Source organism: Phasianus colchicus, chromosome 8 (assembly GCF_987193195.1).
Source record: "Phasianus colchicus chromosome 8, bPhaCol1.hap1.1, whole genome shotgun sequence".
In the NCBI taxonomy this organism is placed as follows: Eukaryota; Metazoa; Chordata; class Aves; order Galliformes; family Phasianidae; genus Phasianus; species Phasianus colchicus.
This window is the reverse complement of record NC_143443.1, coordinates 11,577,278-11,603,287: the sequence shown is the minus strand read 5'-3', so window position 1 is coordinate 11,603,287 and position 26,010 is coordinate 11,577,278. Positions and strand designations below refer to the sequence as shown.

The window sequence follows — 26,010 nt, the reverse complement described above, 5'->3', positions numbered from 1 at the left end:
TCGCTTTGCCTCCGAGGTATTGCTTTAGGACCAGCAGAGGTATTTGCTTTAAGACCAGCGGAGCTCAGTCTCCACTGCCCCGCGGCCGGGCCGCCTGCACCCTCTGGCGGCCGCAGCCTTCGCAGCATCCCCGCAGCGAACGCGCACGGCGCTGCTCTATTCTCGCATGTGAACAGGGTAGGGATTTTCTGCCCCTGGCTTACCTGGAGCCCGCAGCCCGAGCCGGCTGGCGGGCACATCGCTCAGTTCAGGGGCCGCCTGAACCCGTTAGTCCTGAAAAGTTGCCAATTCCTCCATCCTTCCCCCACTCGTGGGGTTTGAAGGGGGTTGCTTTGGCACAGGGCAGGAGGAGGACTGAGGGGCAGAAGCAGCCTCCAAGCCAGCCTGCGACACGTGGGGCAGATCTGCCGGCTCACAGCGCTGCAGTGTGCGCGGCAGCTACGTTTACCCGGCTGTATTCATCTGTAATGCCACAGGAGTCCAAAGTCTTCGGGGGCAGCTCCTGTCCCTCAGAACAGCAGGGTCCGGATGTCCCTTTGTCTGCAACCCCTCCTGCCATCCCGCTGTCTCCAGCACGGCGATGCTGGGCTCGTCCTTCCGCAGACCCTCTCTTATTCCCCATCCTTTCTGTCTGCAGGAGCGCTCGCTGGATGCAGGGAGCGAGCCATCACCCAGCCGCCCCGCAGTCTCAGCCCGCGTGCGGGTTTCCCGACAAGCCAGCCATCCTAAAAGAGGCTCCGAAGCGACATCCATTTAACCAGCACTCACAGCTGACAAGGGACAAGGCAAAGGCGGACAGCACCCGCTCTTCATCAACTTTCAGAAGCAAAACAAAAGCCTCTTTTTGGCTCCCGCCCCGTGTCGGAGGGAGAGCTCAGCTCTGCTCAGCACGGCTCGGTCCCGCACGGCCCGCCCATCGCACGCAGCGCTGAGTCACGGGGCGGGCAGAGGCAGCGCTGCTCCTTTCGTCCGTCCCCAAAGCTCAGCACCCGACGGTCTCGGCCGCCTGCAGGCCCACGCAACCTCCCGAGCGTCTCACCACGGCCGAGCCCCGCCGGCCGCCATGGGCTCCAAGCTGTCCGTGGACGACTCAGTGCGCGTCGTCATCGTCGGCGGCGGCTTTGGTGGCATCGCGGCCGCCAGCCAGCTCAAGTCCTGGGCCGTCCCCTTCGTGCTGGTGGACATGAGAGATGCTTTCCACCACAACGTCGCTGCCCTCCGGGCTTCCGTGGAGAGCGGTAAGCCGAGCGATGCTATCTGTGTGTCCCCCACTGCGGCAGCTCGGTGCGAGGGGAGGAGGCACACAGTGCCTCTCCTGCCCCCGTCCGATGAAAATATAATGACTTGGTTCTGGGAAAACCTACGTGCTGTCTGTGCCACGTTAGTCCCCTGGGCTGCAGGGGAAGGAAATAATAACTATTTGGACAGCCCTTTTTATTTACTTTTTCTTTGAGCTGAGAAGCTGGCTAAGCTGAAATGCACAATAAGTGGAAGGGCAGCGGATGGCATGGCTTTCAGCATGTGGCATGCTGAGGAGTTCAGCCCTGAGGCTGTATGTGACAAAATTCTGTCAGTCATCCGCTCGGGCTCATCTAGGGAGGATTGGGTAAGCTCCCCTAGTCCAGGATTTAGGGGGGGAACATAGCATTCGAGGCTGGGAATAAGCATCAAAGTAATGTGAAAAGCTTATCCAAACAGAAAAAAATCCTGCCAGCCTGCCTGAAAGGCCGTGGAGCACTTACTGGCAAATCAGTAAGAGACCATATACAGGGAGCAGTGATAAAACAGTGTAACTGGGGTTGTCACTTGATCTCCCAGGAGCTGACTTTATCACCAGCTCCAAGGGAAAGGCCCTGGAATTCAGGGCAGAGAGCATGCAGGAGAGGCCCAGCCCACACTACCATACGGTGCTTTCAGAAAGGTCCTCTTGAGGGAAGAAGGTCTGTTAACTTCCATGGAAGGAGATCTTTTCTTTATTCCCTCTTCTTACCACAGGATTTGCTAGGAAGACTTTCATCTCTTACACCATCACCTTTGGCGACAGCTTCCGACAAGGCAAGGTGGTGGGCATCGACCCCGAGAGGCAGCAGGTCCTGCTCAGCGATGGTGAGGTGGGTGATGCCGTGCCTTGTCAGGGTAGCTTGGCTGCCTTCCGTGGAAGTCAGTCTGGGTGCTGTATCTCATACAGTTTAGGTCAGCCAAGCACATGAACCTGCTCCACCCAGCACCCTGGGCTCAGAGCTCACACATACAGCGGGTCCTGTTCTGATCTAACCCTCAGCTTGGCTGAAATACCTGATCCCAGACAAGCCACAGCACGGGCCCTTTGGGCAGGCACTGAGCAGTGAAACAAGTGGCCTCATATGGAGAACTGCCAAAGAGAAATGCAGGCCCCCAACCATCTCTTCTAAAACCTAAAAGCTACGTCTGCTAATAGCACAGCACTTAATTATCCTTGTCCAGCCTGGAAACAGACCATCTTCCCCTTCTTCCACAGAACAGCAGTATCACCTCTAGCCAAGATCAGTGGCCTAGAGTTGTGCTGAATTACAGGTGTGCTGTAAGCACTCCATCCCATCTAGTGCTGAGATAAGCTTTTATTCTCAGGGTTGGATTTGAAGCTCAGATAACCCTGGAGCTCAGATCCTTATCTAACCACAGGAAGAAAAAAAAATATCAAATATTGGCAACAGCTCTGGGAACTCTTTTCAGCCAGAGCATCTCACCTCTGTTCAAAGGGAGTGAAGGAGGGAAGTCAGCATGCACTTGTGCCCCTCTGGACTCTGAGCTCAGCACTTCAGCTGTGGTGGCAACCTCTACTGGCACAGCAATTGCCTTATTTCCTGTAAGCTTCTAGTAGATTCTTCACAGCACTGGGCTCATCTGAAGATCTGTGTGCCTCTCAGATCCTGAGGAAGGCAGTTACATGGCTTCAGCTGGATCAGATCTCCTCCTAAAGCCACCTTCTGACAGTGGCAAATATTTTCCTAGTTATCAGCAGGGGCTGGTGGAGATGGAACAAGTAAATAGTACTTTGGAGGCAACAACCGTGTTTTAGGCTCGCATTTTACAAGGTCTAACATCCTGTCCAACCCTCTGCCCCCTCAGGAACTTCACTACTCCCACCTTATTCTTGCAACTGGCAGTGATGGACCATTCCCTGGGAAGTTCAACAAGGTCATTGACATGGAAAGCGCCATCCAGACCTATGAAGACATGGTTAAGGAGGTGAGGGACCAACTTCTTTCTTAGGAAGCATTGCTTGCCTTAGTTGAGCTTGAGTAACATCAGTTTCTTCTTTATTTCAAGATTGAAAAATCTGAGCGCATCGTGGTAGTGGGAGGTGGTGCTGCTGGAGTCGAGATGGCTGCAGAGATCAAAACAGAATACCCAGCCAAAGAGGTAGGAGCATATTAGTTACATTTGACTTGCCTCTGAAGCTGTTCTTCTTCCATGGTCCTGCTGGAGGTATTTGAGATCAGTGCAAGGCAGGAAGTTCTGGACAATGCCTTCTCTTCTGAGAGCACCCTATAGCCCGCTACCTGCAACTGTTGGCACTAGATGCCCTTCACTAAGCTCAGTCTCCCTGGGCATTAGGCAGTGTGGAAGGAAGCTGTCTGTTGCTACTCCCACATGCAGGGTGTCCCATACCATTCCCATTTGCTGTTTTGTCGCCAACAGGTCACCCTCATTCACTCAAAAATTGCACTAGCTGATGTAGAGCTGCTACAAAGCGTCCGTCAGGAGGTGAAAGAGATTCTCCTCAGGAAAGGAGTTCGCCTCCTATTAAGTATGTACTTAACAATGCCTTTGAAGACCTAGACTCCGACACTAAGTCTAAGCTGCTCTTCCTTTGGCCACAGCACCTCTTTTTGATCACCTATTCCCCATTTAATTTTTTGGGGACTGAGCATGGCTCCCTTGAATTCCTGTTTCTCTACAAACATCTGGGCTAGCTGGAAACAGCAGCTGAGTAAAGGTCTGTTACCCAGGGCTCTCTGTCACAACAGGTGAGAAGGTCAGCAACGTGGAAAATCTCACAACGAACCAGTTCCAGAAGGACATGGTAGTAAGGACAGAAAAGGGCATAGAAGTTGTTGCTGATATGGTGGTCCTGTGCACGGGGATAAAGATTAACTCTTCGGCATATGCCACTGCATTTGGTAAGTGAAAAGCTGCTGCGTGGGGGAAAGCATAGCAGGTTCTCAATGTCTTCTGCTTGAGTATTTCATGACATAGCAAATGCCCTAACATCAAGTTAAGTACTTAGCTGTGAAATGTGACCTTCAGAAACTTACAGATGACAAGGCCCTCAGTCTTCTCCAGCTCCTTTTGCTAATACCTCCAAGGAATGTTAGCACTGTAGTCCAGCAGCAGGCAGATTACACCTAGTAGTCAATGGTAATTCCTGCTGCCAAGGGCAGGATTTCATACTTGCTCGACCCTCCCTCAGGCCATGCATGCTAGCTGCTAATCATTCTGTGTTTCCACTGAAATACCAAAGAATGACTCACTCATCAGAATGTTAATAATTACCTATTACAAGACAGAAAGCATCTCTTGCCTCACATGTAGAAAAAGAGTGAAAATCTTAACTCTTCACTTTGTGTCATCGACACATTGATAACAACGGTGTTTTGGGCTCTCAGGCCACAGCACACAACACCAAGCACTTTCTCAAAACTTACTGTTTTGCCAAACAGGAGACAAACTGGCGAGTAACGGAGCTTTGAATGTTAACCAGCACCTCCAGGTGGAAGGCTATGACAACATCTATGCCATTGGGGACTGTGCAAACCTGAAGGAACCAAAGATGGCATACCATGCTGGGCTGCATGCCAACATTGTAGTGTCAAATATCATCAACAGCTTGACACACAAGCCGCTTAAAACCTACCAACCAGGTAACATAATCTCTTAGTGCTTCGTTTTAGCTGTTGAGCTGTTTTTCTGCAGAGAACAGCTGTTTTAGAACTTGTCTGGGATACTAATTGGAGGCAAAGGAACCCACAGCTGGGGTTGGATATATAGGCTTATAGCTCAGCCTTCATCTTAGTTCTTGCCAAAGACACTGTAGAAGTTGATTACCTGTGTCAATCTGCATACGCAACGTGTCCTTTCCTTACTGCTGTCTTCCTGATAAATATACTGGTGGGTTTCAGCCATTCATCAACCTTGGTTCCAATTAAATCCTAAGAACAACGAGAGGACTTGACTCTCCCCTCCCTTCTCCCCTTAAACTATAACACAAACAAAGTGAAAAATTTCATCTAAAAAGTAACTCTAGCTAGGTGATGAGTCTCACTGATAAGTAACTGATTTGAAAATACTGTAACTACTTTGAAAGCTGCTCCACCTGGATGGAAGATACCTGGGCAAGCATTTGGTTTTTAAAGGTTTCCCAGTCTGCTTACATTTTTTTCCTACTTCAGTTTTATTGTCTGCCTCTTGGAAGGGCAGTCTCTCCCCCTCCATTGTGCAGTTCCATCACAACAGGAAAGCCTGAACAGAGAGTGGCTCTGTATATGTATATTCAGTATTTAGCTGTGAAATACTAACTTAAACTTCTGCCTCTTCTTTCCAGGATCACTAACATTCCTGCTTTCAATGGGTAGGAATGATGGTGTAGGCCAGGTGAACGGATACTACGTGGGACGCCTCCTAGTGACCACTGCTAAAAGTCGGGGCCTGTTTGTTTCAAAGAGCTGGAAAACAATGGGACAGACAATGCCCTCTTAAGAGGGGATCGGAAATGAACTAGTGAGGAATTCAACTGCTGGAAGAAGGTGAAGGTGCACTTTTATTGCTTAGAGAATTGCTGTCTCCTGCAGCAGCTCCTGAAGATGTTCTTCAGTGTAATGCATCAAAGGAGTGTTACTGCAATGGGGAAAGAGGCACTTTCTAAGTTAATCAGCACCAAAATTCTCACTGTAACAAAGAAAGGGCTGTTTCTTTTCATCCTCTGTTGAGACAGCTCTGGGCAAGAAACCTGGTTTACCTTAATTTGTAACAATAAACACTATGGTTTTCAAAATGGTAGTAGCTTGTTTATTACGTGGGTTTTTCCTGGCTTTCTCTACTCTAGCTTCTAAAAAGTCTCTGCGTATTACTTGAGTACAGTGCCTGTGAAAAGCCTGCCTGAAGCCGTGAAAAGGTTCCAGTAATGCTGGAACTCAACAGAATATAATGCAGCTTTGTGTCAGCCTCTCCACAGCAGCTTTAATTATGTCATGGCACTACATTTCTGCCAGAAGCTGGTTACTTGTATCATAAGTGTGCTACAGTAAGTATTCAGTTGCAGATGTTCCCTTCCCTACCCTCTTTAAGGTGACAAATTTCAGAGCAAAATGAGGTTCATAACAAAAATCACACTTCACAAATCTTTTTCTTTTTTTCTTATAAAACAAACAAAAAAAATCACCATGAAATATTCTCAGTAATTACAGAGATTATTGTGAGTAAAAAGCAAAACAGAAGCTCCTCATGCATCACTTCTAATATCTCTTTCCCCTCCACTGTGGGCTGGAGGAAAAGTTTAACATCCACCCTCAAGGGAGGAGAAAAGGGAGCAGAATATTTTTAAGAGCTTTCTCTAAAGTGTGTGCATGAAAACTTCATCACTACAAATCTAAAATGAAGTTACTCTTTATAAACTTCTAAACTAAAGTAACAAGGGACACTAAAACTCCTGAAAAGAGATGGTAACTCAATTGCTGAAGGTGGCACAAAGGGCTAGAAGATGCTGACAGCGCGAAGAAATCAGACTAAACCCCTCTCATCTCTAGTCACAGCTCTTCATCAAGTCACAACACATCACACTACTACCACTCCCCCTCCTCACCACATTGAAAAAATAAAACCCACCTCTAATGCTTTTAATGCTACTCAAGTTTGTTGAAAAATAAAGTTTCATTTGGCTGCTGTTGCTACTTAGTGTCTAGCTTGGCCATTTCTTGCACGTAGATGCCAATACTTTCACTGTCAAAGAGCAGAAAGTAAATGTTCTTCAGGGAGGAAGAGCTGGTGCCATCAAAATGGGTGGAAATAGCTCTGAGAGTCACCTGGGCTGCTGTCTGTTTTGGGAAGCAGTTTCTATGTGATGGGGAAGAAAACAAAACAAGAGAGCATCAGTCACCTGCGCAAGCTTTATACACATGTAATGCTGAAAGGCATAAAGCTGTACTCACTGCAGCCTGCTGTTAAGACAGCGTTAGCTGCAGTTTTAAGTAAACCCCAAAGTTAACTAAGAAAAAAATCAGTTATTACATTTCAAATTAATCCTAGACTCACAAACACTATCAGGAAAGAGTAACAACTGTGCCAATGAGGCTTATGTATGATTTCTTATAATTGGACACCAAGATTAGCAATGCCCCAGCTTTTTAAGAAAAAAGAGCAAAAACCAAAACAAAGGAAAACCAAACAAAAAACAGGAAAAGAAAAAACCCACACCCAAGAAAACCACCATCTTTGGATTTCTTAGTTAAGCTTTTTTTTTTTTTTTGCTAGTTATCTTAGTTTTACAGTTGGTTTGAAAGTTGCCTTTTTAATGTTGAACTTTTAAGAAAGAGTGGTTTTCTTCTGAAAGAAGACACGTGTGTGACTAGCCTGTTTAATATATACTCTTGGGATGACCTAAGTAAAGATCTCCCATTCCCCTAGCTCCTGTTGCACCACTGTTATTCAACTTCATTATGATGCCAGTGTAATCTTATCAATATCAGTAGAGTTTTAGTAAGATTCATCACAGTAAAAGGAAGGGACAAAACTGGAGATGGTACCGATCCAAAGTAGAAGAATGGAAATTACTCATAACAGAAAACAGCTCTCCTGAGAGTCAGCTAATTTCCCTCCATCAAGGCTTTCTATCACAGCAGCAGCTCTGATAGCTCATTAAACAGTCATTACACAACGCAAAATCCTCTTATACAGGAAAAGCCATACCTGCCACTGGGAAAAGGGGGGAAAGCCACAGACTTCAACTTCTTGTCTTCTGCGGCTGTTAAGCAGTTCTTGATGGTCTCTTCAAGCTGCTCTTCGCACTTGTCTGACCCCCACTGCGGGATGTGACAGTGGATGACAAACTTTGCTGCTAGCCCGCTGGACTGAGTAAGTGCAGCTACCACAAATGAAAACAAAACAATTAGTTTTGAATAGAAAACGCCTTGCAATCACTTCTCAAATGAGTCATTTCAATCTAATCAATCATCTCAGTCTTTCTTCGTGACATTACCTCTTCAAAAGAAATCCATTAGGAATTAAAGCAAGCCACAATGACTCATAATCTGTACTGTCATTACTTGTGTGATCAATTATTATTTCTTTGAGGACAGAGGAACCCGGGGTTCATTTGATTAACTGTTATTCAGTGATGATTAAAGGCTCTCTCATTCAGCACAGCCTCTGGATATTTTCTTTAATGTGCAAACTGTTGAAACCTCACCCTGAACTCAGCATAGTTAATTCCCCAACAGACATTTCTGCAGTGCTATCACAGCCTCATCTAAATGCTCTGCACAAATCCTGCATCACCATTACAGTTCTGGAGCATTGTGGAGTAATATCTGGACCTCCTTCACAGCTAGGCAATTTCAAACAATAATCTGAGAAATCAAAGATGTTTACTGAAAGTATCCACTGGTTATGTCCAATTAGAAATTAGCACTTTAAAAATCTGGGCCTTAGGAATCTCAGGTTGAATGCACAGAATCTAGGTGTACAATTAACATCCAAAAGTGAAGAATGTGGATCTAGACTCCCATCCACCACCATGGAGGAATTCTACCTAATGCTTCACCGTGCTCCTTAAATTTCAAGCAGAAGAGAAGAACTTTAACCATAAAGAGAAAACTGACTGAAAACAACACAGGTATCCTTTGAACAGCACTTGAATTCAAGGCCTGTTAGGCTGGAGCTCAAGTGTTTGCAGTAGATCTCCAGTGATAAAAAACCCATTTATTATTACTTGCCTCAAAACCAGTGGAAGTGGTAAATTCAAAAATACCAACAACAGTGTTTGTCTGACAGAGTACAATTTTCCATCCATTAAACTAAGATTATCTTCTTTCCTGGAACTAGCTAAAAGGAATCTATTTTCTAGCTCTTCTGTAATTTATATTTCAGTAATGTAGCTGTAATGCCTGGGAGAAGAGTACCAACTGCTCTTCAAAACACATGCCAGTTGTGTGCCTTTGTGTGCAAAGTAAGGTAGTTGCTTTGGTTATGTTGTTCAGTATAAAGCAGGATATTTTATAAATTACTGTTCTTCATACAGCTCATAGGTTAGGCTGAGAGCCATTCCTAAGTCTCACTAAGAAATGTGGTGCAAATAGGAGAGGAAAGACAGCACAAAAGTGAAAGCAGAAGTTTCCCTTAACTTTAAGACTCCCACAGATGGGAACTGCCTGCACAACTTAAGGTGGTGCTTCAAAGAACAATGACAGGATGTATACAGCACAAAGGTATCCTACTCCTCTTCCTTTCCCCCTCAACTCCCTGTCCTCAAACAGGCTGTCCATACCAGCAACAACTTAAAGGAAGAAACAAAAACACATCACATAAGCAAAGGCACGTATGTAATCAAGAACAGATTAGAATGTCAAGAAAATATGGGATGAGTCTTTTCCAACTGGGCATATTGTCCTTTTTTTACCTTCAGCAACTTCCAAAGGTCCTTGAGATTTGCGAAGCTCCTTCACTGTTTCTAAAAACTCTTTCCCTCCTGCCTTTTCCAAAGCCTTGCCTGCAAGGACACAGAACAAAAAGGCCTTGTCTTCACCAATAAAACCAAACCAACAACTCTATGTGATTCAAAAGAAAAACCACTGTGCACATACTGCCATGTTTTCCTCTATGAGCAGCAGTTGATGTTTATGACAAAATTTACTTATTACTGGTTTTGAAAAACATGTAAGGACATTTCCCCTGGCTTGAGTAGTAGTCCCACACTTCATAACATACAAACCCCAGTACTTTCCTGATATCATTTCTCAAATGATCATATAAAACAAAAAGCCAACTTTAGAACTGCTTCGTCTGCATGCAACACAGCCTCACCTATTTCCTCTTTGAGGTCTATTTCAGCAGTTGTGGGGTGAACAATGCCTTCTACTTTCATGGAACCAATATGGCTGATGTCACTCTGTGTCAGAGAAAGCTGCAAGATAAGAATAAGAGTAGAAAGAATCAAATTAAAATAGTTTGTCTGTTCTTATGAATAATAAATAGCTTAGAAGGTTGAATCCAGTTTGGCGCTATGCTAGACGCAACTCAGCCAAGTCCAAATTGAACAGAATTCTGCTGTCGAACCATGAAATTAATCAGCGTGGCTCTCTAGAGAAGAGAGGTTGACCAGCACTATTCACATGAATCTTTTATCTGCGGACAAGTTTTTAAGACCTTCTGCCCACCTGTGATTCAAGTGAGTTCTGGTCTTACATGTGGGATCACTAAGGAAGGAGGTGAAGATTTTTTACTGCTGTTAGATCGAAAGCAACATCCTGTTTATGCTAGGCTCCACTGCTATAATCCCAGTCTGTTACATTATACTTTGTATTACCTTTTGTCCTGGCACGAGGCTCTTGGAGGACAAGATGGTAAAACCATCCCCGGGTCCATCTTCAGATGTTGAATTTGAAGCTCCTTCCTTTTCATTGTCCTTCTGTTTATTCTAATTGAGGGGAGAAGGGGGGAGGAGGTGAAGAAACAGGAAATCTTGAAGGAAAAAAAATCAGTGCCTACCATTATCCAAGTAATGGACAGATTTAATCAGGTACGACAAATTTCATCACACATTACTCATAGTTTTCTATTCCCCAAACATGATGTAACAACATAAGCCTCCACTGTTTATAAAATGTTAAATGGAAATGTTAAAACATTAGTGGTACTTCTGAGGCACTGCATATGTTTGTAAACATATTAAGAGTTCAGGGCACACCCCTCCATCTGTGATTTTTCTGATAATTAAGGTTGTATTTATGGATAGGTTGTTTTTACAGCTTGTTTTTACTAAAAAACAGAGCTCATACTAAATCAAACAGCAACCAAGTCAAATGCTCCAATCTGAAGGAAAAAAAATCATGTAAAAGAAATAATAAACTCAGCTAATGAATCAGATCTCCATTTCTACATGCTAGAGTGAGCCATCACACCTCCATACAAGCAGCTGAAGTGACAAAATGCTATAGACTCATATAGAATCATTACGGTAGGAAAGGACCTCTAAGATTACCTAGTCCAACCCCCAGCCCATCACCACCATGCCCACTAACCCACGTCCCTTAGTGCTACATGTTTTTCTGCCACACAGTCTTCCAGCCACTCTGCCCCAAGCATGTAGCAATGCCTGAGGTTGTTGTGGCACTGAGACTTGTTGAGCTTCAGCCCACTGGCCCCAGACCAGCAATCCAGCCTGTCCAGGTCCCTCTGTAGGGATTAGTCATGTTTAACATTCAAGCTTTGGAACAACAAACTAAAAGCAGCTCTCTGTTTATTGCTTTAATAAATTAAACCATTTGGGATAGTGATAGATTTGGGACAGTGGGCAACTGAGAGGGAAGGTGCAGTGGTAGAGTTCTGTTTCATTTCTTCTTCTCCTCATAATTCTGTCAAAAACCATTTAATACAGCACCCTTAAGAAGATACGAACCAGAATGCTTGCCATGACATGGTACATAAAAGTCATTTATGACGAGTTTTCAAGACACTGATATATACTTAACAGCAACCTGGTACCTGTAAGAAGGCTGAAGGTATAACATCTCTCAAATAGGAAGAGATGTAAAATACAGTTTCTTGTATTTTAGAAGCCACACACTTAGTATGAAGATTCTACATAGTTATCAAAGAACTACTTTGGAGGTGACGTGGAAATCTGGAAAGTTTCCTCTTGAGTTTTAAAGGTTTCTGTTATGGAAATTCATTACAGAAATACTGCAAAAATCACCTTCCCCTTTATTTCTGATATGTCTACTATCAACTCCTACTTCCCGTTTCCAGTTGGGATCAACAAATAACTAATGCAGAGGCACAAATTTATTCCTCCTCATAATCATAGCTGGTTTGGATCCAATTCTTCTGGCACACACCCTGAATTCCATATCTGCCCCAAGTTTACCTTTTTAGGTGTCCGGGCCTTGTTAGATTTCGCTTTCTTCCCACTCTTTTTGCTCACCATGGATTTCCTTCCCTTCTTCTCAGGGGCAGGGGAAAGGATTGTCTCAGATTTGCCTTTGGCACCCCGTTTCTTGGCTAGAAGCTCTGGCTGAATTCTGGGCAGGACCCCTCCACTTGCTATAGTCACACCTTTTAGCAACTGCAAGGAAAAGCAGTACAAAGGAGCAAGTTATGGTTTCTCTTTGTCTGCACTCAAGCAATCTTTGCTGACTGCACTACACCCATGTAGAGCACACACTTCCTAAAGCAATGCGCTTTGTGTATCAGAAGAAAACCCCACTAAGAAAGAAAATCTAGCACATCCCAGTGAAATTAGTCAGCACACCCCAGCGAACTGCTGCTTTACATTCAGTCTCGCAGTCTTTCTGCTTATCTTGGTGACCCACAAGCAGTGGATGAGCATGAGAGGAGATATGCATCTGCAGGCATGCAGAAGTATTCCACAGTCAATTCTCAAAGTCAAAGCACTGCAAACAACGGTCTGTGTGCTAATGGGACTCAGGCATTTAGAAGGGGATGCAGTCCTGGATGCAGCTATACCAGAGAGTGAGCCAGACCCTCCCCAAGATGGTGGGGAGTAGTGCAGTAGCCTCATAGTGCAGTAGCAAATGCACACTTCTACAGCTTTTGGAAGCATGTCGCCTATGTAGCATATTTTTGATAAGTACTGGAGATGATCATGTTCATGCTACAGCAGCCAACCCTCACACTGCAATACAAGGGAGTACCTGATTCAGCTCTTCATCGTTTGCTACTGCCAGGAGGATGTGTCTGGGGGCAATCCTTCCTTTCTTGTTGTCTCTCGCTGCATTTCCTGCCAGTTCTAGAATTTCAGCTGCAAGAAACAGTGAGATAAAAGGGAGTAATAAAAATGCAACTTGCATGCACCCCGTATACACTTTTCACATTCCTTTTCAATATCCATTTACCTTTTCAGGGGTATTTCCCCATTTCAATGATCTTTGACACAGAAACGCAGACAACAAATGACAGCCAATATATTTGTAAACTTACATAAAATCATTTGTCCTCCCTAATTCCCTGAAGGACAGTTAGTAGGAAACTAAGTTTGCTTCACATAACTTCATTAATGACTCTCACACCAGAATCCTCTTTCAAGTAATAATAAAAAAAAAAAAGGACAAACACTTCAAAAATGTACATAAGCAGTCCAAAATTTAGCAACAGACCTGTAACAACAGAACAGCAAAGCATGCAGTGAAACCCCAAACTTTGTTCAGACAGTTCTGACAAAACAGCAAGGATTCTCAGGACCAAGTAAGACAAAGACTGAGGTGCATTTAAAGAAATACTTTGAAAGCCAGCAAACCAGCCAGGCAACGCTGCAATTTTGCATTAAAGGGCATTGAAGATCTGTGAAAAGCTTTATTTCAAAACAAGATATGAAAGGTTTGACTTAGATGCAAGCAGAGAGACAACATAAGAGCTTCAATGTAAGAACTGCTGGTAGAAAGTTTTCTGTGCCTCCTGGGACAGTGCTCCTGTCTTGGTTTTGTCAACAATATGGGTAAAAAAAAGTTACAGCTCATCAATGTTCTGCTGAAGGTATCTTACTCCCATTTAATCAATTACACAAAGAACTGTAACTATTTGAAGAATTTCCATGAAAAATCTCGTGGGAATCCACCTAACGCTCTCAGGCTAAAATCCAGAGGATTTCAACAAGAGGTTTAGCTCTGGGATCATGGGAAAGAGACCAGCTTTCCGTTTCTCTCAGTGAGAATAAGAGAAGTGCAACCTTGTCATCCAGCTTTCACTCCTACAGAGCATACGTAACTAACTGTTGAAGATGTAAAAGCCATTGTTTAAAATTACATGCCATGGGACTGCAGGGCTGGAGCTTTCAGATCCCTGACCTCTGCCAGTGGAGCTAATGCAGTAGCAGACAGCAGGAACAGATTGCCATCCAGTGTGCAGACCAGCATAGAGCAAGAAAAGAGACCCATACTTCTCCAGCAGGTTTTGCAGATTTATGCTGACAGCAGATGAAAATTGCAGCAGGAAGAAAAAAAAAAAAAGAAGACATACTTACCTGTGTGGTAACTGAAGTTCTTTCAGATGTGCCAACAACAAGCACATCCTGCTAACCGTGTGCTCACCCCACTCCCCCAGGCTCTGGGTCCTTTGGCCAGCAGCATCCTGATGGTGCATTCAAATGTCCTCTGCCTAATGTTGAGAGCAAAAAAGGCAGAACACTCAAATGCCAGGCACTTTTCATCTACCATAGGACACCAGGAAGAAGGGGATCCAAGGCAGAGATGATGTAGGGCAGACTGCAGAATATGCATATAAATAACTTATCAAAGGATGCCAATTATTTGCATAGGTAAATAATTGCCTTAGCTCCTTCTAATGATTCTTTATATGCATATTCTTCTAACGCTGGAGGCTTCAGAATGGAGGTAGGGAGTCATAGTCTTAAGAATACAAAATGGCACTTGCAAAAACAACAAACCAAAACTATTAAATCTGGAAGCTGAAGCTATCATATCCTCTGCTGGTAAGAACAGATCCCTAAAGAAACTGTTTCACATTTCAAGCAGAAACATCACTGGCAGCTGAGGTCATCTTAACTCTACAGAGACAGCAGTCTGAGAATGTAACTCCCACAGCAAGGCCCTACACTACACGAAGCTCTCTTGAAATCTGGATCTGGATGTTCTCAGACTTATTTTATTTTACGTCTGAGCAGCATTAAAAATTGAAGTGAAATCTGAAATAACCTTGCTTCCCTTAAGATTCAAAATTCATATAAAATGCCTCCACATTGGAAGCGTAACTTCAAATTTCGACTGGCCCAACTCCACACAACACACACGTGATTAAAGCTCAGATGTAGGTGATCACATTACCCGCATTTAAAATCAAGGAGTTTCTTGGACTCTTGACTAATAGATAGTACAGAATACTGAGCATTACTGTGTCTGGATCTTGGACTTGCGTAAGTGAACTCCAACAGATGTTTTAAGTCTTTTTAATAGATGCTTTTTACCCTGTTTGATTAGTGTTCAGGACTAGGAAAGTACCTGTTTTACAACCAACAAAAGCAGCAGCCAACCTACAACCCGAATGGAATTCCATCTTCTTTTCCTGTGACACACAGGAAAAAAGAGATTTTTTTAGCTGATGAATCAACTGATTTGGACCACGTGGGAACAAAAAGCATCACAGTCAAATCAAAGCTGCATGTTCAGTTGAGCCCAGCCTGCTTTTCTGAAGCACTGGACTGGTAAGGAAGATAAATGCCAGCTACTGATTATAGAAGTGAAAGGATTTCAGACACTTCAAGATAGTTCTGACAGTTCCAGTAACCTTTCCACGTACAAATCTGCCCACTAACACCTCTGGCCTGCAAAGATGTATCAGATGGAGTTTTGTCCATTCACAAGTGGAGAAATATCTGCTCCATTTGCCTCTTGACAGCACATGAGTACAGCCTGACCAAGGAGTGTGCCAGCTGATGTCCTCTGAAGGAGGAAGCCTTGCTGGTGTTGTCAGCTCCTCTCACCAGCACACCACTCGTATTTCTACTGCTTCTTAAGCAAGAGCTGTCCAAATTCTCTGCCTACATTTTGGTAAGGTACATTATGGGACACATTCAAATGATGCTTGACTTAAATGATGATGACTAAAGTCAGCCACACCCAACTGGCACACATGTGTTGCAAAGTCCACTAATCCAATGAGATTGAGGTCAATTCTTCACACATTTTTGATTCTGAAGGCAGTGGAGCCCAACAGCATTGGGCACAATACAACACAAGCTTCTGGATAGAAATTAAGCTGCAATTTTGCAATATAACTTCTCAAGCCTAAGATATGAAACATGATAGAGAGATTAAAAAAAAAAAAGCTTTAGATCCCTGATAAGATCTTTCTCACATTAGCTAATCAGTCAAGGTAAAAAGAAATTCTTCTCAAGATATGTTGTACTCATTGCTGGCATTTTTAAAATGGAGCTGATAAGCCAAGTCTCAAGTTCAGCATTAGTAACAGCTATGGGTTGCAGCCACAACCCTTCTTGCAAAGGAAAAGGGGGATCTAGTGGCACAGAACATGTCCCAAAGCCAAAAGCAGACCACATGGTGGCTGGAATGAGGATGTTCAGGGGAGTGTGCACACCATTGGAAGATGCCAGTCAAGAGGCTCAGCACTTCAAGCCATTGATAAACCACAGACATGGCTGAACACTCCTGGAAGAGTCCATCCTATGTTCTACACAGACACCAACCTGGCACCTCCTGCCTCATCCACCCTGCCCATTTTCCAACCATGACTGCTTTCCCTGCCTATCCTCCTTCCCTGAGCAACCTACACCTGACACTTCTATCTCAGCTTCCTTCCTGGACCTCATTTCTGCCTCCATCTACTCTTCTCACACTTGGTCTTTCTTGCTAAGCTCTTCACCAGCAGCACCTTCCTTCTCCCAGTCCCTCTTTTCCCAACTTGCTCTCCAGTGCTGTGTCTCGCTGTTTGGACACCCTCTGCCAGTTACCACCCCAGTCCTCAGTTCAACTCTTCCCCACTAAACAGAAGCACCCTCAGCTGCCTCTTATGTCAGCATTCTTATCTCGTAAGGATCAGCTCCATGAAAAGTTCTTTAACATGCTTTAGTATAGCAAAATAAAACAATTCAACCTGCTTCTGAGAAGCCTACGTATCTAGCAATTTTCTGAGACAGACACCAAAGGAAGCTCTGCAAGCTATGGATTTCCCTGGAAGAACACAAATGCACCAGCTCCATTGCGAGATTCCTGTAGTTGGAAGGTTTGATTTCTAATGCATGAAACGTGATTGTGCAGCTACAAGCACACGAATGTTTGTAATGAAGAGAAGGGTTTCCTCCAAAATCATTTAGAATTGATCCTACTCTATGAAGGAAGGCAAGTGGAAAATACAAACACGTTAGCTCTTACATGGTATTACACAAAAAGCAGAGGGAGATACGCTCAGCACCTTGGATTTCAATTCTGCTTTTCAATAGTGTTTTGTTTTAAAACCAACTCCATACTTAACTCCTAAAGGAGATGGAGATTCTCTAATGCACCTCAGTCTTGATCTGTAACTCGTAAGCAACTTGAACTAGAATCCTCTCTCCACTGGGTGTTGCAACAATCTGGTAAGGAGCTGTTCTCCACACCTAACTAAGGAGGTTCAGAGGGCAAGCCAAACTAGTGCAATACATCAAACCATACAGTATCACAGCGTGACACCTGCACCTTCTGTTAGGAGGATTTCATAAAGCAAGCCAAAAAGATGTTTTTGTTTTTTTTTTAATACTAATGAACCACCTCCTTATTTCATAACATTTTGACACTGTTCTGCAAGGACAGAAACACAACAGTTTGCTCACTTCAAACACACCATACATGCACAAAGCAAGCTTGCATTCTGTCCTCTCCTGTTGGTGAAGCAACAAAGCCTTATGTAGTTTTCTCTTACAAACTACCCCACGCAACTCCTCACTCACATGGCAATAAGAAGCAACCCCTCCAACCAGTGACCAACCATCACACTTCTGAAGGAGGGGATTGCCATCCTCAGCCTCTTCCAGAAGCAAATTCATCGCTGTGAGCATTTTAAGCAAATGTCAACACATCCCGCACTTCTCAGAGGTGCTGAGCACGCTCACATCTCATCCCACAGACACTGTGCACCCAGCACCTCCAGTATCAGGCTCTCTGTTTACCTGCTAGATACTCTATGACAGCTGCCATGTAAACCGGTGCTCCAACACCTATCCGGTACTTGTACGTTCCTTTCTTTAAGTAGCGCATCATCCTCCCCACGGGGAAAATAACACCTGCCCTGCTGGAGCGTGACAGCTTGGACATTTTCTTCTTCCCACTGCGGCCTGACATCTTGCAGCTTTGTGCTTTTCAGTTTGCTAGCGATTCTTATTCCCTTGCTCCAAGCTGACAGCTGCAAGAGAAAAGAAATAGGATCAGTGCTCAGCAAGTGAGGAACATCTTTAAACATCATCACCTTTTTCTTCCAGAAGAAGAAATCTAAACTCAGGCTCAGCTGAACTTTCTGAAGGCCTTTTTCTCCACATCAAGAGCCACTCCAGGCTGTACAAAGGAGAAACAAAAATAAATCTTGTTTTCTCCTTGCTTTTCCATATAAAAAAAAAAAAAAAGGCAAGCCTGGAGCCAGCCCCATCACCTTAGCATGCCACTGGTCTTAAAGAGTAGCGAAGTTCTCACTCCTGGTCAAATAACATGGAAGCTGTTAACTGTTTCCAAAACTTGTTTTTAGTTCCATTTTGGTCACTGCTTTCGGCATAGTTATGGTCTTTGTTACAATGTAACAGATCAAGATCCGCTCCTCTGAAGTCGATGAGGAGCTTATGACAAATTGGTTCTTCTGCACAGAGGGTCACTTATCCCAGACATTTACTGAAGCCAGCTTACCCCAGACAGCCAAATTCAAGGGTGGGTGTCTGCAACAACCTGACCTGAACGCTCATTCTGCTCGTGATGTCAAGAAAATTCAACTACCAGAAGGTCTGCAGTGGTCCATAAAACCCTGGTGTATCCCCATCTATCATCCACATAATATATGGCACGCAGTAAAGAAAATTATATGGGTGCAACAATACAAGTTGGAAAAGATTAAACCAGCAAACCTACCAGACATGGACACATCAAAACTTATGTCGCTCATCATCCCATTTGGAATTCCCAGAGCACCACCAGCCTGGGATTGCCAGGGGTGGTAAACGAGCTCATAAACTTCCATTTACAGGTGGGGATTAAAAGGCAGAAGCAGCTCTAAGTGGCAGCATTTCCCAAGCAATGCATTAATTGCATTTATGTGGGAGTGAGAAGTTGTGCAAGATGGACAGGTCGGCAGTCAGCATTCTGTACCAAAGAATACACAACTAAGGAGCACGCATCTAAGCTGTATTAACGTCTCATATATTTGCTGTAGTAATCCAAATCCCATTTGCTTGTAAATCAACGGGGAGAAAAGGAATGAAATACAAAAAGCAAACATCATGAGGTTTGCATTCACAGACAATACTTGGGTTGTGCTTGATCTGATAGAAAACCAAAATGTGTTTGTATAACAACTAAGCACACTGCTCCAGGCATGCTGTTACAATACACACACTTTTGTGTGCAATTAGATGTTTGGCTCATTCTTCTGTCTTCAAATTACTTCCTCAGTCTCTGCAAGTCTCACCCATCTCTTCCCCTACTCTCAAGGCAGCCTTCGGTTTCCCCAGGTGCTTTTCCAAACATGCTGCAGATATCAGAGCAGGAACACGTGCACAATTTTCCATCAGCCTAAGTGCAACAGTGGGCCTGGGTGGCTCATCTCTCCCACAGGCAGGGGCCTGGTTTACCTGTGAGGACGCTCACCTGCTCACCCTGACACGGCTACACCGTGTGCCCATCCGAACCGCACCAAGGCTGCCAACGGCTACAAGCTGAGCGCCGCTGCCCCAGCCGTTCTCCTTAGGTGACGCAATTCAATGCCGAGGGCTCATCAGCTGAAAAACACTCGAGTCCACCCACACCAGCTCCCTCACCGCCAACCGATGCACTGTCTCTGGGTCTGCCCTTATAAACTGAAGTCTCCAATAAAACCACCTCCACGGCGTTTACTCCAAGTCCATCCTCGCTGCGTTGGCAGAGCAGCGCCTACACGTGGCTAACGCCACATCACCAGGCTCGGGCACTTTACAGCAATTAGTATTCCCACCCTAATTGGTCACGCCTCACACCTACTCCACTGCAACACCAACACCCTCGCGTTGCTACGGGGGATTTAACAGCCACCAGGTCTCCCACAGCTGTGCAACACAAAGGAAATAAGGCAGACTTCTGTAAGCCGGGCCTTCCTCCGGGAATTGCGCCCTCCCCAGGGCGACCAGCAGAGGCTTCCTCGCGCTCGTCGCAAAGGGCTCTGCCTCATTCCCGCTCCGCTCGCAGCTGACACCCGCTCCTCCCGGCCCAAAGCAGGCGTTCCCCGCACGCGCCGCCGGCAGCTCCCAGCCGCGCCGCTCCCTCAGGACCCCGCGCCGCCCCTCACACGACGCCCACCGGGGCGGCCCCGAGGCGGCGCCGACCGTTAGCACGCGCGCCGCGCGCCCGCCCCGCCCTCGGATTGGCCGGAGCGCCAGCCACACCTGCGCGCGGGCCGGGCCGAGCGCTCCCATTGGCCGGCGGCGCGCACGCGCCCTACGGCGAGGCGGCGGGGAGGCGCTGCCGCCGCTTTCCCGCGCGCACGCCCCCCTCCGTCCCCCGCCGCCGCCCCCCCCGGCTCTCTCCCGCCGCCGCGTCGCTTCCCCGCCGAGGGGCGGCGGCCGCGGCCGGAACGGGAAGCGCCGAGCCCCGCCGCGCCGCGGCTCCCCCGGGGAGGCCTTTCGCCCTCCGGCGCCCCAGCGGCCGCCCCGCGGCCGTCGCTCCCCTCGGCGCCGCCGCCGCCGCCATTCCGCTCCCGGCGCGGAGAAAGGACCGGCGGAGGAGGGGGTTCCGGGCGGGGAGAAGTGCCGCCCGCGGCCCCGCGCCGCCCCTCACCTGCCGCTCCCGCCGCCTCCTCTCGGCGTGCCGCGCTCGGTCTCTCGCCGCCCCCCGGCCCCCGCTCGCTCCGCCTCAGCCGCCGCTCCCCGCCCGTGCCGTACGTTGGGATGGCGATGGCGGCGGCTCCTCTCGAGGGGGGTGGCAGGGGTTTCCTCCCGCGCCGCATACCGCCTCTAGGAGGAGTCAGTCCCCGGCCCCGCTGCAGCCCCCCTCTCGCCGCCGCCCTCCCCGGGCCCCAGGGCCGCCGCCTCCTCCCCCGCCGGGCTGCGGGCAGCGGGCCCGGCCGGAGCCCCGGCCGCCTCCCGAACAAAGGGAGCCGGCGCCCTTTGTGTCGCGGGAGCGCTTCGCTTCGCGTGCGAGCGACCGCCGCCGGGCTGCCGGCCGAACGAAAGCGCGGGGCCTGCTTTTATTTCTCCCCGCCGTTGTGCGGACGGGAGACCTCTGCGCTGCGCCCCGAGCGCTGGCGTAGCGAGTCCGACGGCTGTCGGCGGTGCCGAAGCGAACGGGCGCCTTAACGCCGTTGAGTGCGCGATCCCGGGGGCAGCCTGCCGTGTAACGGGGTGCTGTGTCGGTCGTGCGCTGACGCCGCGCGCTGCCTTCTCCTGGGTGATGCTGGGGGGCTGCAGGGAAGGCGCAGCGCTGAGCAGGTGGCTCCAGCGCGGCCATGGAGGCACCCGTGCATCCAGCGATCTCTTTGTTGCTGGAAAAACCGCCGAGGGTTGCCGGCTGGCTGGAGCTGGAGCTTGGCTCGGCCGGAGGAAACGCTTGTGCCCCTATGCAATTGCGCTCGGTAAGGAATTCGAGCTATAAGGTGTTCCTCCGGGTTACGCACGCTGCGGATCGCGCCGTCTCCCAAAGGAAAGGGTGTGACTGGTGTCAGCCGGGCGCCCCTCGCTGTGATCCTACTGAGATGCTCTGCCCACAACGGCTGGGCTTTAGGATGGAAATAAAGCAAGTTGTTCAACAAGAACCGTACACCTGTGCTTTCATGCTTTGGAATCGCTTCTCTTTCCCCCACTCTGGGCCCAGAATGGTTGTGATGCGTGATGAGGAGTGGTTTCTCATTACAGCCCTGCCTCAAGGGGCTTCTCTCTTCTTCTCCTTGGGTGCTTGGCTGTGCAGGTCTCCTGGGGTGGAAGCACTAGAGATGGGAATCTCTGTGCTAGAGCTGGATGAAGCTGACTGCAGCTTTACTGGTAGATGTATGGGGCACCATCCTATTGCTTAGTGAGATAGCAGAGGTTCATGTCTTTTTGTAAAAAAGGATCCAAGTGCGTTTAGTTCCCAGCTCCACGGTCAGTGCTGAGCTGAGCTGTGACACACAAAAGCAGCAGGCGGTGGGGTTCCCTGCGCTACACAGTGAGGACGTGATGAAGGTGGTTCTCTCCGCCATTCCTGCTGTGCAGAGGATGACTGACCACCCGATGTTCTTGGTCGGGGTAGCTTCGTGTTCTGGTCTGTTAAAACTAGTCACTGGGGGAAAATTGTTAACAACTGGCATTCCTCAGGCAGAAAATGGACAGCGTTGGATTGAGAGCTTGCGGAGACTGCCCTTGCTAGGTTATGCAAAGACCATCTGCTGGTTGACTTCTCAGCGCAAACACAGGCTGTTACTTTGTCAAAATAAACAACCTATCTATTGACAGAGCAGTTATAGACTGCTGAATGCCTCACTCACCAGTGAGCAGAAGCACAGCCTGTTTATGGCACTCTCGCTTTTGGACAGAAGCTGTTATATCTCAAACATAGCAATGAATATTTCATAACGTCAGAACTGAAAGCTATGGCCTCAACTCTTGCTTAAGCTGGCAGACATCCAGGGGAGCCCTGGCAGTGTGCTGATGTCAAGTTCTCTGGAAGCTCTGACTTAGATATGTATATAATCCGGGAGTTTTATCAAATCAGTACAAGTGTTGTCATGTCGTTAGGATAGCCTAATACGATCAAAATTGATGTGTGTATATATTATGGCAGTAGATAACGCATGAGATAACTGAGTTCTGCAAGTAATCCATATTTCTGTCATGACTTTGCTTTTTCCATTTGCAGTCATCCCTCCTCCATCCTCTGCAGTGTGCATGGCTTTGTGGTGCCAGTAGGTTTTGCACAGCAAGCACTTCAATGGAGTAGAGAAGCTAAATCCTCATATTTTGGAGAACTCTCTTGTTGTAGACTGTTATTAAAATAGGAGTGTATCATTGGACTGACAACAATATCTTTTGGAAATACTGAAAAAAAGAATGAGGGAGGAAAAAAAAAAAAAAGAGGAAATATTATATTTGGTTAAGGAATAATCTGTTTTATTCTCCAGAGCTCAGAAACAATAGCCATAGACAGGCAAGGTGCAGGGAGAGGTGGCATGGTGATCGCACGTATGGAATGGCTCCTCTGAATAATTAAACACGTTAGGGCCTTGAGCAAAGAGACTGAAAGGGCACAGCTGATTCTTTCTGCTCACCCCTCCGTACCTCTAAAGGAACGCTATTCAGATATTGAGCTCCTGTTTAGCCAAGAGGAGCGTGCTCTGGGGTAGCAGTCTAATTTTCAGATGTCTCGAGTTAGACGAGATGAATGTACTGCTTGGGTACAGTGCGATCACTACTATAGCTGTCATGGCACTCGAAGCCAAAGGAACCTTCCCCTTGTCACCATGCCTTGCCAAAAGCAAGGCAACAGGCCAGGTTCTGCCGTCCCCAAAGGCTCAGTTTTTTGGGTTTTTGTTTGTTCTCCCTAATCATTCCTAGAAAACAAAAAAAGATCAGATTTTACTTGAGCCAGGTCCCTTAGCCAACAGCTCTTGGGTTTTGAGAATGGCATGTGCCTTGTTATTGATTGCCTCAGTATTTAGTGGAAACAGGATGTCACGCCAAACCGATAGTCACGGTGATCGAAGTACAGGCATAGCCATTCAGAGTCAGCCTCTGCTTCCTCTGGTCTTGGCTCCATTTCCCTGTTTACTAAATTCCTCTCAGTGTCACAACTCAAGTAGCTTTGTGTTTTGTGGCTGAGTTATTTCAGGTTTTAGGATAAGGCTGGTCAGGCAGCAGGAGGATTCGGGATCTCTGGCCTCCAGTAATACAGCTCCAGTGATATTGCTGCCTTTCCCTTAGCACAGGCACCAAGTCGGACTCTGGGACTCTGTCCTGTAGTCAGTTACCTCCATGAGGTTGGTGCGGTGGTACGAGTATGTTTGGGACTTCTGTCCATCTACCAAATGGGTTGAGACGTGTCACCCACCTAGTTCCCAGTCAGCAGGGTGACCAACTAACAGCAGATGGCGTGGTTTCCTTACAATGTTGATCTGAAAATCATCCCCAAGTGAGAAAAGGGGTCAGAGAATTCACGATTTATCAGCTGGCGTTAAAAGAAAAGACAAACTATGCATAAGTAAACAGGTATTTTTATAAAAGGGAAAAGAAAGTATGTACATCATACGTAACAAATGCAGATTGTCCTGGAATACGTATGGTTTAAAGACAAAAAAACAATCAAAGCTCTTGAATTACCAAGGAAAAAGTAGAAAAGAAACAGCAAATACTCGTTCTGGCTGAAGAAGCTCCCGCTAAGGATGAAAAGATGATGGGAAAGAACAGGCCTTTGTTCTCTCCCTCGGATCAATTATTTAGTGTGGAATTTTCTTAAAGGCCTAAAAATTCCAAGCTGCATCAAAAGGAGTTGAAATAACGCCTTAGTGTCAGCAGTGTAACAACAATAATGACCACTAATACAAAATCATGTTACAGCAATGAAAGCCAAATAGAGTTCTATATTTAATATTAATAAAAGTTCAGTATAAGCAGTGTAAAAAGCAAATACAGACTCAGATGTCTCAGTCAAACAGTGTTCAAGAGACGCACAGAAGCAATGCCCTGTCAGTGTTTACCCATAACTCATCACTACGGCTGTATTAAGTACTGTGCGTTCTATGCCACCAAAGAAAAACTAAAAATCTCTCTCGTACAATTCAAGGAAACCACTTATGCAACAACTAATTGCTTCAGAAATCATCCTCCTGCAGGGATTAATGAACTCACATCTGACCAGCATCAGATGATGTGGTGCCCAGGTTGCACAAAGGTGAGAGCTGGGTGCAGTGCCAATGACGTGAGCGTTCCAGATGCAAGCACCAAGGGATGGCATGCTTTCTCTACAAGACTCTCCAGAAGGGTGAAGCTGCTCTCTCCGTGGCTCTGCCACTTGCGTGCAACATCAGGGTAAAAGCAAATCTTTGCAGGAGAGCAGAAGGGAAGATTTACTGAAGAAATATTTTGAAACAATATTGTGAGAAAACAATGGAATTATCACAAAATGGAATTTCACGCTCCCGGCAAACCCTGCTGGGAACAATGGATTGGCAAACACAGCCAAGAGAAAGCAAGAATACAAGATCCTCTCGCATCTATCACTAACACATTTAACTTACTAACCTTGAGTCTAGCAGGATTTTCATAAGCAAATGACAAAAAACAAACAAACAAAAAAAAAACCAACAAACCTCCAATAAAACTAATTCTTTCTGTTTTAGAAAAAGTATTTATTTGATAACTTCAGCAAGCAAACAATCAAAGGAAAACTATAAAGCTAAACTGGTCTTGCTGTGTAGCATTTTAAACAGTAGAAGCTTTACAGTCAACTCCTGAAACAGCTACAGTATTAATTCATGTTCTGTTTTGACAACAAAGGGCTACAAGAGGGCGGGAAGGATAAATAAATAAAAGTGATTGGAAGAACGATCAAAATGTGATCAATTGAGCATTTCTAAAAATGCAGAAGAGAAAATACCCATTTTGCTTGGGCCATGAAAAACAGGAAGCAATACGGGGCAAAGGGAGAAACAAAATGTGTAGAAGAAATGGTTGCCCTCGTCCAGCAAAGCATCATCCTGTTGAGCATGCTCAGCGTGAAGCAAAGCCCAAGGACGAGCTCAAGAGGAAGTAAACTGCTGGGTTTAGAGGGGAAAACAGTAGCAACAATGTAGTAAGTAACTACCAAGAGTGTGCCGTTCTCAAGAAACATCTTTCATTGCTGGTTCAGAGCTTCTTAGCTAAGTCGGTGAGATTTTAGGCTGTAGAATGCTACTGAAGAGAACACAGTGACTCTTGCCAGACTCATTTTGTTATGACAGACCACTTAAGAACAGGAGAGACCATTTTCAATCAGCTGGCCTGTCACGTAGCCCTTTTAAGTTCTCTAGGTGTAGAGTTCTAGAGAAACCATTTCGTCCGGGAGAGGTCACTGGCACCTGGTCCCTAGGCACGGCCTGTGGGGATGCATTCATCCC

At 46.3% G+C, this 26,010-nt stretch overlaps 2 protein-coding genes across 4 annotated transcripts; one reads left to right on the top strand and one right to left on the bottom strand.

Annotated features, from left to right (window-relative positions):
- Positions 1-951: 951 nt before the first annotated feature.
- AIFM2 (AIF family member 2, ferroptosis suppressor) lies at positions 952-6,662 on the top strand. Its single transcript, XM_031602904.2, has 8 exons — positions 952-1,238; positions 1,996-2,111; positions 3,109-3,228; positions 3,310-3,402; positions 3,682-3,790; positions 4,011-4,163; positions 4,704-4,904; positions 5,585-6,662. The coding sequence occupies exons 1-8, from the start codon at positions 1,064-1,066 to the stop codon at positions 5,737-5,739; spliced, it is 1,122 nt and encodes a 373-aa protein (XP_031458764.2). The 5' UTR covers positions 952-1,063; the 3' UTR covers positions 5,740-6,662.
- Positions 6,663-6,870: 208 nt separating this feature from the next.
- On the bottom strand, positions 6,871-21,017 carry MACROH2A2 (macroH2A.2 histone). Of its 3 annotated transcripts, none has more exons than XM_031602905.2 (9): positions 20,727-21,017; positions 17,888-18,120; positions 12,906-13,012; positions 12,119-12,316; positions 10,559-10,669; positions 10,057-10,156; positions 9,653-9,742; positions 7,945-8,119; positions 6,871-7,092 (listed from the first exon to the last, which is right to left on the bottom strand). In XM_031602905.2, the coding sequence occupies exons 2-9, from the start codon at positions 18,057-18,059 to the stop codon at positions 6,927-6,929; spliced, it is 1,119 nt and encodes a 372-aa protein (XP_031458765.1). In that variant the 5' UTR covers positions 18,060-18,120; positions 20,727-21,017; the 3' UTR covers positions 6,871-6,926. The 3 variants fall into 3 exon arrangements, with proteins under 3 accessions (XP_031458765.1, XP_031458766.1, XP_031458767.1); XM_031602906.2 differs by lacking the exon at positions 20,727-21,017 and adding an exon at positions 19,566-20,256; XM_031602907.2 differs by lacking the exon at positions 20,727-21,017 and adding an exon at positions 18,831-19,559.
- Between the last annotated feature and the right edge of the window lie 4,993 nt (positions 21,018-26,010).

Bases quoted from the DNA above. Each gene is read 5' to 3' on its own strand.
- AIFM2 (XM_031602904.2), top strand. From the start codon at position 1,064: ATGGGCTCCAAGCTGTCCGTGGACGACTCAGTGCGCGTCGTCATCGTC. The intron at 1,239-1,995 runs GTAAGCCGAGCG...TTCTTACCACAG, and splicing joins CCGGGCTTCCGTGGAGAGCG to GATTTGCTAGGAAGACTTTC. The intron at 4,905-5,584 runs GTAACATAATCT...TCTTCTTTCCAG, and splicing joins GCTTAAAACCTACCAACCAG to GATCACTAACATTCCTGCTT.
- MACROH2A2 (XM_031602905.2), bottom strand. From the start codon at position 18,059: ATGTCAGGCCGCAGTGGGAAGAAGAAAATGTCCAAGCTGTCACGCTCC. The intron at 9,743-10,056 runs GTGAGGCTGTGT...GTGTCCTTGCAG, and splicing joins AGACCTCAAAGAGGAAATAG to GCAAGGCTTTGGAAAAGGCA. The intron at 8,120-9,652 runs GTAAAAAAAGGA...CATTTGTGGTAG, and splicing joins ACCTTTGGAAGTTGCTGAAG to CTGCACTTACTCAGTCCAGC.